At 45.4% G+C, this 14,928-nt stretch overlaps 1 protein-coding gene across 2 annotated transcripts in view; it reads left to right on the top strand.

Annotated features, from left to right (window-relative positions):
* The window catches only part of actr3b (actin related protein 3B), an 88,415-nt gene extending 78,789 nt beyond the window's left edge, over nt 1–9,626 (top strand). For both annotated transcript variants that reach the window (XM_038798412.1, XM_038798411.1), the window contains 3 exons: nt 2,788–2,913; nt 7,473–7,556; nt 8,701–9,626. In XM_038798412.1, the coding sequence (XP_038654340.1) occupies nt 2,788–2,913; nt 7,473–7,556; nt 8,701–8,796 (306 nt within the window). In that variant the 3' untranslated portion in view covers nt 8,797–9,626. The remainder of the gene's footprint in view (nt 1–2,787; nt 2,914–7,472; nt 7,557–8,700) is intronic.
* The last annotated feature ends 5,302 nt before the right edge of the window (nt 9,627–14,928 follow it).

The following is a 14,928-nucleotide window of genomic DNA, read 5'->3' as shown; positions in this document are numbered from 1 at the left end:
CCATGACCGCCGCATATTCTGCTCCCACTATTCCTGGGAGTACCGATTTTTCCCCACTACTAAAAAATATATACGAGCATATGGGAGAAATGTGGGAACTCCTTCTCACCTGGCCAGCAATTTTGGGCTCAACCGATCCGTTCGAGGGTCGAACGCACAGTTACAATTACCCCCCCCCCATATTATTGATTGTCTGAATCCAGGCCCGGGGTGACTGACACCATTTTCTTATTAAATTCTGCATCATTCCAATTGGGCGCATTGACATTTACCAGTACACCTAGCGCTCTCTGCAAAATCCTACTCACCATCACACACCGACCTCCTGGGCCTGCACCTCATTAGCCACCACAAACACCACCCTTTTACTAAATAGGATTGCAGCCCCTCTCGACTTGGAATCAAACCCAAGTGAAACATCTGTCCCATCCAACCTCACCTGATCCTTCACCAGCAGGGCGTCTCCTGCAGAAAAACTACCTCCGCTTTTAAACTTTTCAGGTGTGCAAACATCTGAGATCGCTTCACTGGGCCATTTAACCCCCGCACATTCCAAGTCGCTATCTACTATAGTTGACGATAACATCCATTTTGTAAGTGTCCACAGCAGTGCTGAGTACTGTAATCTGTTGTTCTAACCATTGCTTTAAGACAATTGGTGGCACAGGGGTTAGCACTGTTGCCTCACTGCGCCAGGGACTGAGGTTCGATTCCAACCTTGGGTGACTGTGCGAAGTTGCATGTTCTCCCTGTCTGGGTAGGTTTCCTCTGGGTGCTCCGGTTTCCTCCCACAGGCCAGAAATGTGCAGATTAGGTAGATTGACCATTTAAAATTGCCCTTTTGGATATGATTTATTATCACGTGTACCGAGGTGCAGTGAAAAGTATGTTCTGCGTACAGTCCAGACAGATTAATCCATACATGAACATAGGACATACGATAGTGTCCAATAGGTTAGGTGGGGTTATGGGGATGGGATGGGTTGCTCTTTTAGAAGGGCATGCAGACTGGATGGGGCGAATGGTTTCCTTTTGCACTGCAGTGATTCTATGATTCTAATTTATCATGGCTTCTTTACTGTTGTGCCCCATACCCCTATTTAGAGAGATAAATGACACACTTGCGCTTTCAGGGAATTATGTAAGCCTAGCTGTCTCTGGTCATCCACACTCTTTACAGCCTTTCTGCTGAATGTATACTCGCCTTCCTCGTTTTTCATCTCAACACCTATCCGCGTTTGATTTCACCTCAAGCCCATTTGTTTAAATTTGGGTTTTTGAGCCACTTGAATGCTGTGTACAAAAGGTGGAGCTGAGTAAGTTTTTACAATCTGACTGTGTCGCTGAAACTACAGCTTATGAAGGTGTAATAGTTTTATTTAGAAAAAGTTCAGAAACTGTTGGAAATAGTGTGTGTGGCAGCATCTGTGGAGAGAGGACAGAGTTTTGAGTTGAATATGACTTCTTCAGAACTTTGTTTTGAGCCTGGTTGAAGATTTTTGCTCCATAAATAGGGGGCAATAAACATCTCTTAAATCATGGAATCTCTATAGAGCAGAAGGGGGGGGGGGGGCATTCAGCCCATCAAGTTGGTACCGGCCCTTTAAAGAGCATCCTACTTAAACTTACACCTCCACCCTATCCCCGTAATCCTACCTAATCTTTTGTACACTAAGGGGCAATTCAGCATGGCCAATCCACCATCTTTGGACTATGGGACGGAACTGGAGAACCCGGAGGAAACCCCCGCAGACACTGGGAGAAAGTGCAAATTCCACACAGACAGTCACCCGAGGCCGGAATCGGGTCCCTGGAGCTGTGAGGTAGCAGTGCTAACCAATGTGCCACCATACTGCCCTAACACACTTGTGTTAACATATATACGTGCATTCTGCCCACCACTGGTGGCGTAACCTCTGCTGGGTGGAATTAATTTTCATTTAGTTTGTTTTACAAAGCGACCATTCATTTTTTGCATTTGAGCCTATTATTGGCTGTGCCATTTGAGATTATATTCCTGAGGTAGATCTGCAATCTGCACATCTTTGTAAAGCCACTGGATCAGAGTTTACATTGCAAAAACGGGTCGTTGGGCCCAACTGATTTTATGCTGGAGTTTATACTTCACACAAGCCTCCTCCACTCGACTTCTAACCCGATCAACATATCCTTCTGTGCCTTTCTCCCTCCATGCACTGGTCTAGCTTCTCCATAAATACATCTGTACTCTTCATCTCAATTACACCTTGTGGTATTTGAGTTCCGTGGTCTCTGGGTAAAGATGTTTCTCCGTAATGTTATTCGTGGTTATCTAGTTGATCATTGGTTTTGAACTCTCCCACAAAGGAAAAAATTTCCCTTGTCTGCCCTATCAACCACATTCAGAATTTAAAATTATCAGCTCAGCCTTCAGTCTCAGAGATTTTAAGAATTATTTGATTGGGCAATCTGGCTCGTGAAGAGCAGCACCCACAGTGCAGGACACCGCCTGGAAAGTGCTTGCTCTTCAGCAAAGGATTGTTTTCCTGTGCTGCTCTTTCATGTTTGTGCTACAAGAGCTAGGTGGCACTGCTGTACTGTTGGTAAAGCCCTTGGTTGAATACTGCAAGAGTTTTCATCATGTGCAGTTTTGATTTTAATTTTTCTTCCTTTTCACTAATACCGTTCAGACTAAATAAGCGAGTTGGATTCTGCGTTCTCTTTTATATGCATGGATATCTCTGAGACTTGTGATGAGTCGTATATAAAAATAAATCTTAATTTGTTAAAATTAAATGTTCCCTATAGAACATAGTTCTTTCTGGAGGTTCGACAATGTTTAGGGACTTTGGACGTCGTCTGCAGAGAGATCTAAAAAGAGTAGTGGATGCCAGATTGAAAATTAGTGAACAGCTCAGTGCTGGTCGAATCAAGGTGAGTTGTCGTTTAATCATTTTGTTTTTTATGTAATTGCTCCATATTAGAGAGTTTTATTGAATCGTAGAATCCTGACAGCGCCGAAGGAGACCATTCGGCCCATCGGGTCTGCACCGACACTCCGAAAGTGCATCACACCTAGGTTCACTTCCCCCTCCCCTCCCCCGCCCTATCTCCATAACCCCACCCAACCTTTGAAGACTAAGGGTTAATTTTAGCATGGCCAATCCACCTAACCTTCACATGTCTGGACTGTGGGAGGAAACCGTAGCACCCGGAGGAAAACCACGCAGACATGACCACGCAGAAAAACATGGTTTTTCCATGTCGGTGCAACATCGAGGGCCGAAGGGCCTGTACTGCGCTGTATCGTTCTATGTTCTATCTTCTATGGGCGACTGTCTTTGTGGAGATTGCACTTTCTCCCCAGGTCGGAATTGAACCCAGATCCCTGGCACCATGAGGCAGCAGTGCTAACCACTGTGCCGCCTGCTATTATTTCAAAAATCCAGTTGTAAATATATTTCTCCCTTCTTAAAAATTAATTTAACTCCTCCACTTTTCTTCAACCTGTATTTTTTTTTATTCATACGGCTCAGAAAGTAGTTCCAATTTATTGAGGTTTACAATTAATCCATTCAACAATATCAGCTGACAGTCTCGATGATTATGATGCCACCAGGAATTGATCTCTCGGAGCAGAGGTTCAGTATGTGGGCATTTGGGTGGCCACAATCACAATTTGAGGTGTTTCTCATGTTCTCAGGCCAGTCTAGTGATTCTTGAGGGTTGTCTAGCTTTTCCATGGAAGGTTGAAACCTGGGATGTGCCACTCAGATAGGTTAACCAGGTTACAACGGGTAATGGTTTACGGTCAAACAGGAGGTGCACCATCCAGATTTGGGCCTGTCAAGGTTGTAGGGTGTTCCGGGAGCGACTACAGGATTTCAGCTGAGGTGCTGTGTCAATGGGACTGCTTTGATAGCTGTCAGCCAGTGGTGTTCCTTGAGGAAGCTGTTTTCCCTGTGGCGATCAGGAAGTTCAATATTTTCCAGCACTGAAAGCCGTACGAGCCGAGTTGAGCTTGCCATCTCATAAATAATTCTCATGACTTCCCATAGGTGGTTATCTGCCACATTGTGTTTTGGCCCCTGAGCCAGGTTGAGTGTCGGTAGACGAGTGAAGCAGTGCATTGTGGTTTGGTTCTATTGACCCAGGTGGTACCCTGGTGATGACAAGGTCACTCTTGTCTTGACCTTGGCTCAGGTGTTTTGGGGCTGTTGCCAATAGGTCAATGTACAGTCAAGAGTGATGCCCATGGGCAGCATGATGGCACAGTGTTTAGCATTGCTGCCTACCCCTCTTGAGGACCCGGGTTCAAATCCCGGCCCTGGGTCACTGTCCGTGTGGAGTTTGCACATTCTCCCCGTGTCTGCGTGTGTTTCACCCCCACGACCCAAAGATGTGCAGGGTAGGTGGATTGGCCACGCTAAATTGCCCCTTAATTGGCAAAAGAATAATTGGGTACTCTAAATTTATATTTAAAAAAGAAAGAGGGATGCCCATGAATTTTGGCATTGGGTCATGGGTGAGTGTTTTGGCTACAAAATTGACATTAAGTTCTTCTCTGTCCATAAGACATAGAGGAAAAGTAGGACATTTAGCCTATCAAGTCTGCTCCACCATTCAAATGAGATCAAGACTGATCTGATATCTTAATCCTCAACTTCACTTTTGCGCCTTATTCCCCAAACCCTTGATTCCCTCACTGATTGATTAAACATTGGACAATCTCAGTCTTGAATACACCCAATGACGAAGGCCCTACACAGCCCTCCGTGACAAGGAATTCCATGGATTCACTACCCTCAGAGAAGAAATTCCTCCTCATCTGTCTTACATGGGCAACCCCTTACTCTTTGATTATACCCCCTGGTCCTGGACTCTCCCACAAGGGGAAACAATCTCTCAACATCTATCCTGCCAAGCCCCCTGAGAATCATATGCATCTCAATATAGTTGCCTCTCATGCTTCTAAACTCCAATGAGTAAAGGTCTAAGCTCCTCATAAGAAAATTCCCCCATACCTGGGATCAACCTAATAAACCTTCTCTGAACGCTTCCAATACCAATATGTATCATAAGAACATAAGAATTAGGAGCAGGAGTAGGCCATCTGGCCCCTCGAGCCTACTCCGCCATTCAATGAGATCCCGGCTGATCTTTTGTGGATTCAGCTCCACTTTCCGGCCCGAACACCATAACCCTTAATTCCTTTATTCTTCAAAAAACTAGCAATCTTTATCTTTAAAAAATGTAATGAAGAAGCCTCAGCTGCTTCACTGGGCAAGGAATTCCATAGATTCACAACCCTTTGGGTGAAGAAGTTCCTCCTAAACTCAGTCCTAAATCTACTTTCCCTTATTTTGAGGCTATGCCCCCTAGTTCTGCTTTCACCCACCAGTGGAAACAACCTGCCCGCATCTATCCTATCTATTCCCTTCATAATTTTAGATGTTTCTATAAGATCCCCCCCTCATCCTTCTAAATTCCAACGAGTACAGTCCCAGTCTACTCACCCTCTCCTCGTAATCCAACCCCTTCAGCTCTGGGATTAACCTAGTGAATCTCCTCTGTACACCCTCCAGCGCCAGTACGTCCTTTCTCGGGTAAGGAGACCAAAACTGAACACAATACTCCAGGTGTGGCCTCAGTAACACCTTATACAATTGCAGCATAACCTCCCTAATCTTATACTCCATCCCTCTAGCAATGAAGGACAAAATTCCATTTGCCTTCTTAATCACAGTTCATTTAATCTCTAAGGTGCACTCGCTCCTATCGGTTGCTGATCATAGAGTTGATTAGTTGTATGGTTTTTACATGCAGAGTTTAAGCAGCATGCCTCTGCGCCACACTCTGTTGTACAAAGAAAAGTACAGCACAGGAACAGGCCCTTCACCCCTCCAAGCCTGCCCAACCATGCTGCCCGTCTAAACTAAAATCTTCTACACTTCCGGGGTCTGCATCCCTCTATTCCCATCCTATTCATGTATTTGTCAAGATGCCCCTTAAACGCCACTATCGTCCCTGCTTCCAGCACCTCCTCCGGCAGCGATTTCCAGGCACCCACCACCCTCTGTATAAAAAAAACTTGCCTCGTACATCTCCTCTAAACCTTGCCCCCTAGTAATTGACCCCTCTACCCTGGGAAAAAGTCTCTGACTATCCACTCTGTCTATGCCCCTCATAGTTTCGTAGACCTCGATCAGGTTGCCCCTCAAACTCCGTCGTTCCAGTGAGAACAAACCGAGTTTATTCAACCTCTCCTCATAGCTAATGCCCTCCATGCCAGGCAACATCCTGGTAAATCTCTTCTGCACGCTCTCCAAAGCTTCCACATCTTTCTGGTAGTGTGGCGACCAGAATTGAGCACTATACTCCAAGTGTGGGCTAACTAAGGTTCTTTAGAGCTGTAACATGACTTGCCATCAGTAAATGTCAACAATGACAGTTCCTGTCTCCAGGCAATTCGGGAAACCCGCCTTGATTGATGAACTCAAAGTGTCAGGACCTGCTGAGGATAGTTGTGGGCAGTTGTTCAAACCTGCATGTTGGGGGGGGGGGGGGGGGGGGGGGGGGTATTGCTGCTTCCAGGGTGCAAATCAGCCTGTATAGCAGAAGTTCCAGGTCCACCTATGTTAGTGCGAGCAGGGTGATGTGGTGGTTTGCTGCATACATCATCCAGTAGCTTCCCTGACTTGGCAATGACTACTTCACAGCTTTTAATAAAACCAAAGACGCCAGCCAGCAGGGAAGATAAGCAGACGGTAAAGAAGCCCCAATACAGCCCCGCAAGACTGCCCGAGACTAGAACTGACTGGAGATCCTGCTGGAGGAAAGGGCTGGAAAATCCCACCCTGCGATGAAGATGTGGCCATTTGTATTATGCTGTTCAGTGTTTTCGGTTTCCTTTCACCTTGATGGTCCAAACACACACACACACACACACACACACACACACTACACCATGGAAACAGGCCATTTGACCCAAATAGCGTGTGCCAACATTTGGCTTCTGCCAAATGGTCCTACCTAACCACATTCACGCACCATTTTCCCCATGTCCCTTTCATTCCCTTTCCCTTCATCAGTTTATGTAATCCAATGTTGACTGAGTCCCTCCCTCCTGGACAAACCCGGGAAAAGAATTCCGCAGCCCACCAACTGCGAGCGAAATGTATCTTTCCTTTTGTTCAAAAATTGAAGTTTTTATTTCTGGCTTCCCATTTCTGACAGTCTGTTTCTTACTTCCCCTATTTTTAAATCCACCTATCATATCCAGATATAATGGTGAAGTGGAGTGACAAATTTACTGACTTTGATTAAATCAACAAGCCGGCTGAAATAAATGTTAACTAGAAAAAAGTTTGAAAGATATAACTGAACACATTTATATTCCTGCTGCTGTATACTAATGACTGAAACTTTATAACTGATTCAGAATGCTTTCAAAGGCTGATTTTTTTTTTTTCAACGTTCTTTTATTCAATAAGCCGAAGCCAATTGAGGTCCAGGCGGTGACCCACCATATGCAGCGTTATGCAGTTTGGTTCGGTGGCTCTATGCTTGCATCAACAGTAAGTGGACAAAGTTATTTTCTATATAAATGACATAATAACAATGCACGAAAGGCTCAGCAGGTCTGGCAGCATCTGTGGAAAGAGGAACAGAGTCAACGTTTCGAGTCGAATGTGACTCTTGTTTGGAAGATAGAAGCGTGATGGACTTTGTGCTGTTGAAAACCTGGGCAGGGTCGGGTAGAACAAAAGTCAAAGGTCAGGTCGGTTGAGGGCAGGAGGGATTAAGGTGCCTTGGAACAAAAAACAAAAGCAAAGGGAGTGGTGATGATAATTAAAAAAAACATTGGTCCAGTTTAACTGTTAATAACAGGCTAAAGGACAGCTTTGTATGAAAGCAGAAACGTGAAAACAAAATGGAGACTGGAACTTGAAATCAAAATGGAGGAGTAAATTCAGGAGCTGAAGTTGTTGAATGCCATGTTGAGTCCAGAATGTTGTAAAGTGCCTTGTTGGCAAATGAGGTGCTGGTCCTTGAGATTGCATTGGACCTAGCTGGAACATTGCCAAGGACAGGAATGCGACCACAAGGGCAAGGTAGTGAATTAAGATGGCAACCAGAAGATCAGGATCGTGCCTGTGAACTGAGCAGAGATGTTCCTCAAAGTGATCACCTTATCTGCATATAGTCTCCCCAATGTAGGGGAGACCACATTGTGAGTAGGGGATGCAGTAGACTAACTTGAAAGAAGTCATTGCTTCACCTGGAAGGAGTGTTTGGGGCATTGAACCATAAAGAGGATGGAGATAAAGGGACAGGCGGAGCCCCTTCCACGATTGCATGGGAAGATGCCATGGGAAGGGCGTATGGTGTTAGGGTGATGTAGCAATGGACCAGGATAGCTGACAGCGGAGGGAGGAGAGGGAATGATGTGTTTGTGGTCGCATCACTCTGGAGTTGGTGGAAATGGCGGAGGATATTTCTTTGACTGATGGAATGGGAAATAAGGACATGGGGAATCCTACTGTATTTCTGGGAGGAGTGGGAAAGGGGAAGGGCTTTATATGAACTTCATTTTTGTTTTAAATGCTGCTGAGCTGACTGAAGTCTTAACTGTCTCTAAATCGTTGGACAACATAAGGGCGGGGTAAAAATAAAAATAATTCACAATATCATTGTTGCATTTATTTTTCCTTTCGACAGCCTGAGTTTTACCAAGTGTGTCACACAAAAAAAGATTACGAAGAGTTTGGGCCTAGTATTTGTCGGCACAACCCAGTCTTTGGCGTCATGTCATAGTAGCAGCTGAGGGTAACTGCTGCGTAGGAATTGAAGACCCTGCTACAGGACAGGATGGGTGCAAGAACTGGCAAGTTTGCACCACTGCTGAATTGAAATCTGGACATTGGTACCTGGAATGCTTATCCGACGAGGCTGAACGGTGTCCGGAATCATTTCTACTGAGCTCAACATGTGCCAGCTATTTTGTGTTCTCGCGCAAACGTCCCTTTGTTCACTTTATTTAAGCTTACTGCGCCGAGTGTTTTGGATTTGAGGCATTGTGCACTCTCTGAGTAGGTTTTGAAAAGCAATGCTAGCAACATTAAATCCCCCCCTCCCCTCCGGTGAAGAAATGAAATGGTTCAGTGAAAGGGATTTGATTCCCTTTTGTAAATATGGAAAGATATATCGCAGATCATGCAACAGTTTGGTTTGTATTTCACAATTGTTTTGTAGTCGTAAGATTGAAACTTTCTCAGCACAATGTGGATGGGTGTGATGTGTGTTGCTGTGTACAGTTGAACATCTTGAACTTGGAAATATGGAGCTCTTTAGCTGTTTATTTAAAAGAAAAGGTTTCCCTTTGGGACCATTTATTTGTCAAAATTAAATTATCCTGAAGTTTATTTATTTTTTTTGGTAAGTAGAGGGGGATTACAGTACTGGTTGTAATATCATGTCTTGGAAACGTTGGTGCTTCTTATAGTTATTTATTACCAGTGTTTCCGGGTTGCTCTTTTGAGCCAGAATATAAAAAGAAATGTTAAATATTTTGAGATTATAATAGATGGATCAAATGCTATTGTGCTACCATTTTAATAAAGGCACTTCACAATGCATATACACCAGAAATGTGGTAATTTTCTCTTCTATGAGGCTTTGCCGTTGGTGAATATCTACTTCGATATTAATCTGGTCATTTAAAAAAAAAGAATTATTTGAATGAAGCAGCTTTAACTAAAGGCCGAAGGATCCCTTTCTGTGCTCTAAAACAGTACAGAGGGATTTATTATGGTGCTAAAAGGTTGAATTATTTAATAATTGAAATTTAGAATCAAACAGGAGCAGATCATAAAACATTTCAGTATCTTGTTACTCATTGCTTAAATGTCTTGAAGTAATTTACTTCCTAGTATGGTTACAACATAGGAGGAGGTTACACTGGCTCTCTGCCTTTTCACTTTCCTGCCTTTTCCCTGTAGCCCTGCAAATGTTTTTTTTAATCTTCAGCTGTCTATCTCATTCTCTTTGAAAGCCACAATTGAATCTGCCTCCCACCTTCTTGGGCAGTACATTCCAGATCCCAACTACTTGGAAAAGTTTTTCTTCGTGCCACTGTTGGTTCTTTTTGCCAATCACCTGATATCAGTGTCCCCTTGTAATTGGTCCTTCTATTTTTGGGAACCGGTTCTCTCCATCTACTCTGTCTACTCTGTCTAAAGTGTAAGATTATATGGTTACTGACAAGAATACGAATCGTTAAATCCAACTATTATTCGAAACTAACATGTAACCTTGTACTTTATCTAATAAAGTCAACTGGGAAAACTCCGATGTAGGGTACAGTACAGAAAAGATGGCAAGTAGAGTGATTCTGGAAGTTTGTGTCAAGTTTTTAAGGAGCCTTTGGCAGCCAAAGGACCTTGTGGGCTGTCTGTGGGGAAAAGGTGTTCCTGGCTTTGTATCAATGAAGTCAATTCACAATAAAGCTTTGCCCCCAAGTCTCTTCCTGCCTTAAAGGGGTCTAAAGATCACTAAAACTTTACAAAAGCACTCCTGATTTTTGGCTACCTCCACCAAATCTCCTACTTTATTTGTTCATGGAATGTGGGTGTCACTGGCTAGACCAGTGTTTACTGCCCATCCCTAATTGCCCCCGAGAAGGTGGTGATCAGCTCCCTTCATGAACCACTGCAGACCATGTGGTCTAGGAACACCCTCCAGTACTGTTAGGGAGGGAGTTCCAGGATTTTGATTCAGCGACAGTGAATATATTTCAAGGTCAGGATGGCGTGTGGTTTGGAGGTAGCATAGTGGTTAGCACTGTTGCTTAACAGCGCTGGGGACCTGGGTTCGATTCCCGGCTTGAATCACTGTCAATGCGGAGTCTGCACTTCTCCCCGTGTCTGCATCGATTTCCTCCGGGTGCTCCGGTTTCCAACAACAAGTCCAGAAAGATGCACTGTTAGGTGATTTGAACACTCTGAATTCTCCCTCTGTGTACCCGAACGGGTGTGGTGTGTGGCGACGCGGGGATGTCCACAGTAACTTCATTGCAGTGTGAATGTAAGCCTACCTGTGACATTAATAAAGATTATTCAGGATAGATAAACACCCTGGGCCAGATGGGATATACCCAAGTTTACAACGGAAAGCAAGGGAGGAGATTGCTGTGCCGTTGGCGATGATCTTTGCGTCCTCGCTCTGTACTGGAGTAGTACCGGGGTGGGGGGGACTGAGTTTAAGAGTTGCGAGGTTTAGCAGCAGCTTTATAAAACCCTGGTTAGATCACACTTGGAATATTGTGCCCAGTTCTGGTTGCCTCATTATAGGAAGGATGTGGATGCGTTGGAGAGGGTGCAGAGGAGATTTACCAGGATGCTGCCTCGACTGGAGGGCATGCCTTATGAAGAAAGGTTGAGGGAGCTAGGGCTTTTCTCACTGGAGTGAAGAAGGCAGAGAGGTGACTTGATTGAGGTGTACAAGGTGATGAGAGGCATTGATAGAGTGGATAGCCAGAGACTTTTCCCCAGGGTGGAAATGGCCGTCACGAGCGGACATAATTTTAAGGTGATTGGAGGAAGGTATAGGGGAGATGTCAGAGGTCGATTCTTTACACAGAGAGTGGTGGGTGCGTGGAATGCACTACCAGCAGAGGTGGTAGAGTCATTGGGGACACTTAAACGACTCTTGGACAGCCATATTGGACAGCAGTAAATTGAAGGGGTGTAGGTGAGGTTGATCTTAGATTAGAATAAATGGTCGGCTCAACATCGTGGGCCGAAGGGCCTGTGCTGTACTGTTCTATGTTCTATTATCATTATTATGGAGGGGAGCTTCCAGGTGGTCGTGTTCTCTTTGTGGGTTCAATCCCCTTATTGGCCAAAGTACTCTGCTGCAGGCAACGGTCAACCTCTTGTCCGTCCTTTATTTTGCGGTGGCACAGTGGTTAGCACTGCTGCCTCGCAGTACCAGGAACCTGGGTTTAATTCCAGCCTTGGGTGAATTCAAGAAGAGTATATAAAAGGTTTTGCAAGAATACTTCAGTATCTGAGGAGTCGCGAATGGTACTGAACATTGTGCAGCCATCTGAAAATATCCCCACTTATGATGGTTGTAGAGTCATTGATGAAGTAGTTGAAGATGGTTGGGCCTCGGACATTGAATTGAGGAACTCCTGCAATGATGCCCTGGAGCTGATTCAATTGACCTTAAACCACCACAACCACCTTCCTTTGTGCCAAGTATAACTCCCAACCAGTGGAGTGTTTTCCCCCTGATTTCCATTGACTCCAGTTTTGTTAGGGCTCCTTGATGCCATTCTTGGTCAAATGCTGCCTGATATCATAGGCAGTCACTCTCACCTCACCTCTTGCATTCAGCTCTTTTGCCCATGTTTGAACCAACGCTGTAATGAGGTCAGGAGCCGAGTGACCCTGGAGGGAACCAAACTGAGTCTCCCATGAGCAGGTTATTGCTGAGTAAGTGGCACTTGACAACACTGTTGATGACTCCTTCCATCACTTTGATAATTGAGAGTATACTAATGAGGTGCTAATTGGCTGGGTTGGATTTGTGCTGTTTCTTGTTCACAGGAGACACCTGGGCAATTTTCCACATTGCCGGGTAGATGCCAGTGTTCTAGCTGCACTGGAACAGCTTGGCGAGGGATGTGGCAAGATCTGGAACATAGGATCGCAGAATTTACAGTGCTGCAGGAGGCTATTCAGCCCATCCAAGTCTGCACCGGTGTTTGGAAAGGACACCCCACTTAAGCCCTTCCACTCTATCCCAGTAACTCCATCTAACCTTTTTGGACACCAAGGACAATTTAGCATGGCCAGTCCACCTAACCTGCACATCTTTGGACTGTGGGAGGAAACCGGAGCACCCGGAGGAAACCCATGCAGACACTGGGAGAACGTGCAGACTCAGCACAGACTGTGACCCAAGTCGTGAATCAAACCTGGGACCCTGGAACTGTGAAGTAACCGTGCTAACCACTGTGCTACCGCGCCACCCACAAGTCTTCAGTTCTATTGCTGAAATATTGTCAGGTCCCATAGCCGTTTCAGTATCCAGGGCCTTCAGCTGTTTCTTGATATCATGTGGAGTGAACTTTTCCACAGATGTGCTGGGCTCCTCCATCATTGAGGATGGGGATATTTGTGGAGACTCCTCCTACCGCGAGTTGTTAATTGTCCACCACAATTCATGGCGGATGTGACAGGACTGCAGAGTTTAGATCTGATCCATTGGTTGTGGAATCGCTTAATTCTGCCCATCACTTGCTGTTTCTGCTGTTTGACACGCAAATAGTTTTGCAGCTTCTCCTCATTTTTAGGTATGTCTTTGTGACAATGAAGATTATTATTATTATTATGTCTGGTATAGCTCCTGGCATGCCCTCCTGCACTCTTCATTGATTACAATAGCTGGTCAGAGGATCAGAATCTGGCTACGAGTAACTCCCCTCCTGACTCCCAAAAGCCTGGCCACCCTCCTACAAGGCACAAGTCAGGCATGTGGTGGAATACTCTCCACTCACCTGGACGAGTGCATCTCTGACAACATTCAACGTGCTCCAGGGCAAAGCAGCCCACTTGATTTATAACATAATAATCTTTATTGTCACAAGTCGGCTTACATTAACACCGCAATGAGGTTACTACAAAAAGTCGCCACTTTCTGGCGCTTGTTCAGAATTCCGAATGTCCAAATTACCAGACAGCACGTCTTTCGGGATTTGTGGGAGGAAACCCACGCCAATACGGGGAGAAAGTGCAAACTCTGCAAAGACAGTGACCCAAGCGAGAATCTGACCTGGGACCCTGGTGCTGTGAAGCAACAGTGCTAATCACTGGTATCGTGCCGTCCTTGCACCCCTTTAACAAACATTCTCTCACTCCACCACAGACACACTGTGGCAACAGTGTTTAACGTCTGCAGGATGTACTGAAGGAACTCGTAGATCATAGAATTTACAATGCAGAAGGAGGCCAGTCGGCCCATCGAGTCTGCACCAGCCCTTACAAAGAACACCCTACTCAAGTCCACCTATCTACCCTATCCCTGTAACCCCCCCCCCCCCCCCATCTAACCTTTTGGACACTAAGGGCAATTCAGCACGGCCAATCCACCTAACCCGCACATCTTTAGACTGTGAGAGGAAACCAGAGCACCCGGAGGAACCCCACGCAGACGCGGGGAGAACATGCAGACTGCGCACAGGCAGTGACCTAGCTGGGAATCGAACCTGGGACCCCGGAGCTGTGAAGCAACTGTGCTAACCACCATGCTACCATGCTTCCCTCATCAATGCTTTTTTGGCAGCACATTCTAAAGCTATCATCTAGAAGGACAGGGCAGCAGTGACATGGGAAGACCACCATCTGGAAGTTCCCCCTCCAAGTCACTCGCCATGTTGACTTTCTTTCTCTCGCCACCACTCCTTTTATCTCTGCTGTGCTCTCTGGCCTCTCCTGGCTTCCAACAGCCTGCAAATAGACAGGGCTGTCCCACTGCCAAGGACAAACAGGTGCAGTTTGGACTCGTACAAACAGGATTTCTTGGCAATCACATTTTCCTGGTTTGACTATTTGCCTTGTGTTTGGATCTTAACTTGCATATAGAAGTTTTTTAAGTTGGAACATATTTTGGTCAATAAGAGGCTTCGAGGTAAGCGAACCCCTTTGCAACAGTGATGCAGTAACTGATCCCAATGCAGCTTAAAAGACCAGCCCTCCAATCAATATGTGTGTCATTTTTTCCATTCTTACAAGAGAAATGAGAACAGGAGGGAATTGGGCATTGGGTCATTGGCTGGTTGCACTTGACGCTTGCTTAATTCCCTGAAAAGCTCTGGAAGAAGCCAGCCCTTGGTGCGATGTAATCGAGTTGTGAAAGTTAAGAAATGGAATGGGTGAAAAC

Source organism: Scyliorhinus canicula, chromosome 5 (assembly GCF_902713615.1).
Source record: "Scyliorhinus canicula chromosome 5, sScyCan1.1, whole genome shotgun sequence".
Classification (NCBI taxonomy): Eukaryota; Metazoa; Chordata; class Chondrichthyes; order Carcharhiniformes; family Scyliorhinidae; genus Scyliorhinus; species Scyliorhinus canicula.
This window is presented reverse-complemented; position numbering and strand designations above follow the sequence as displayed.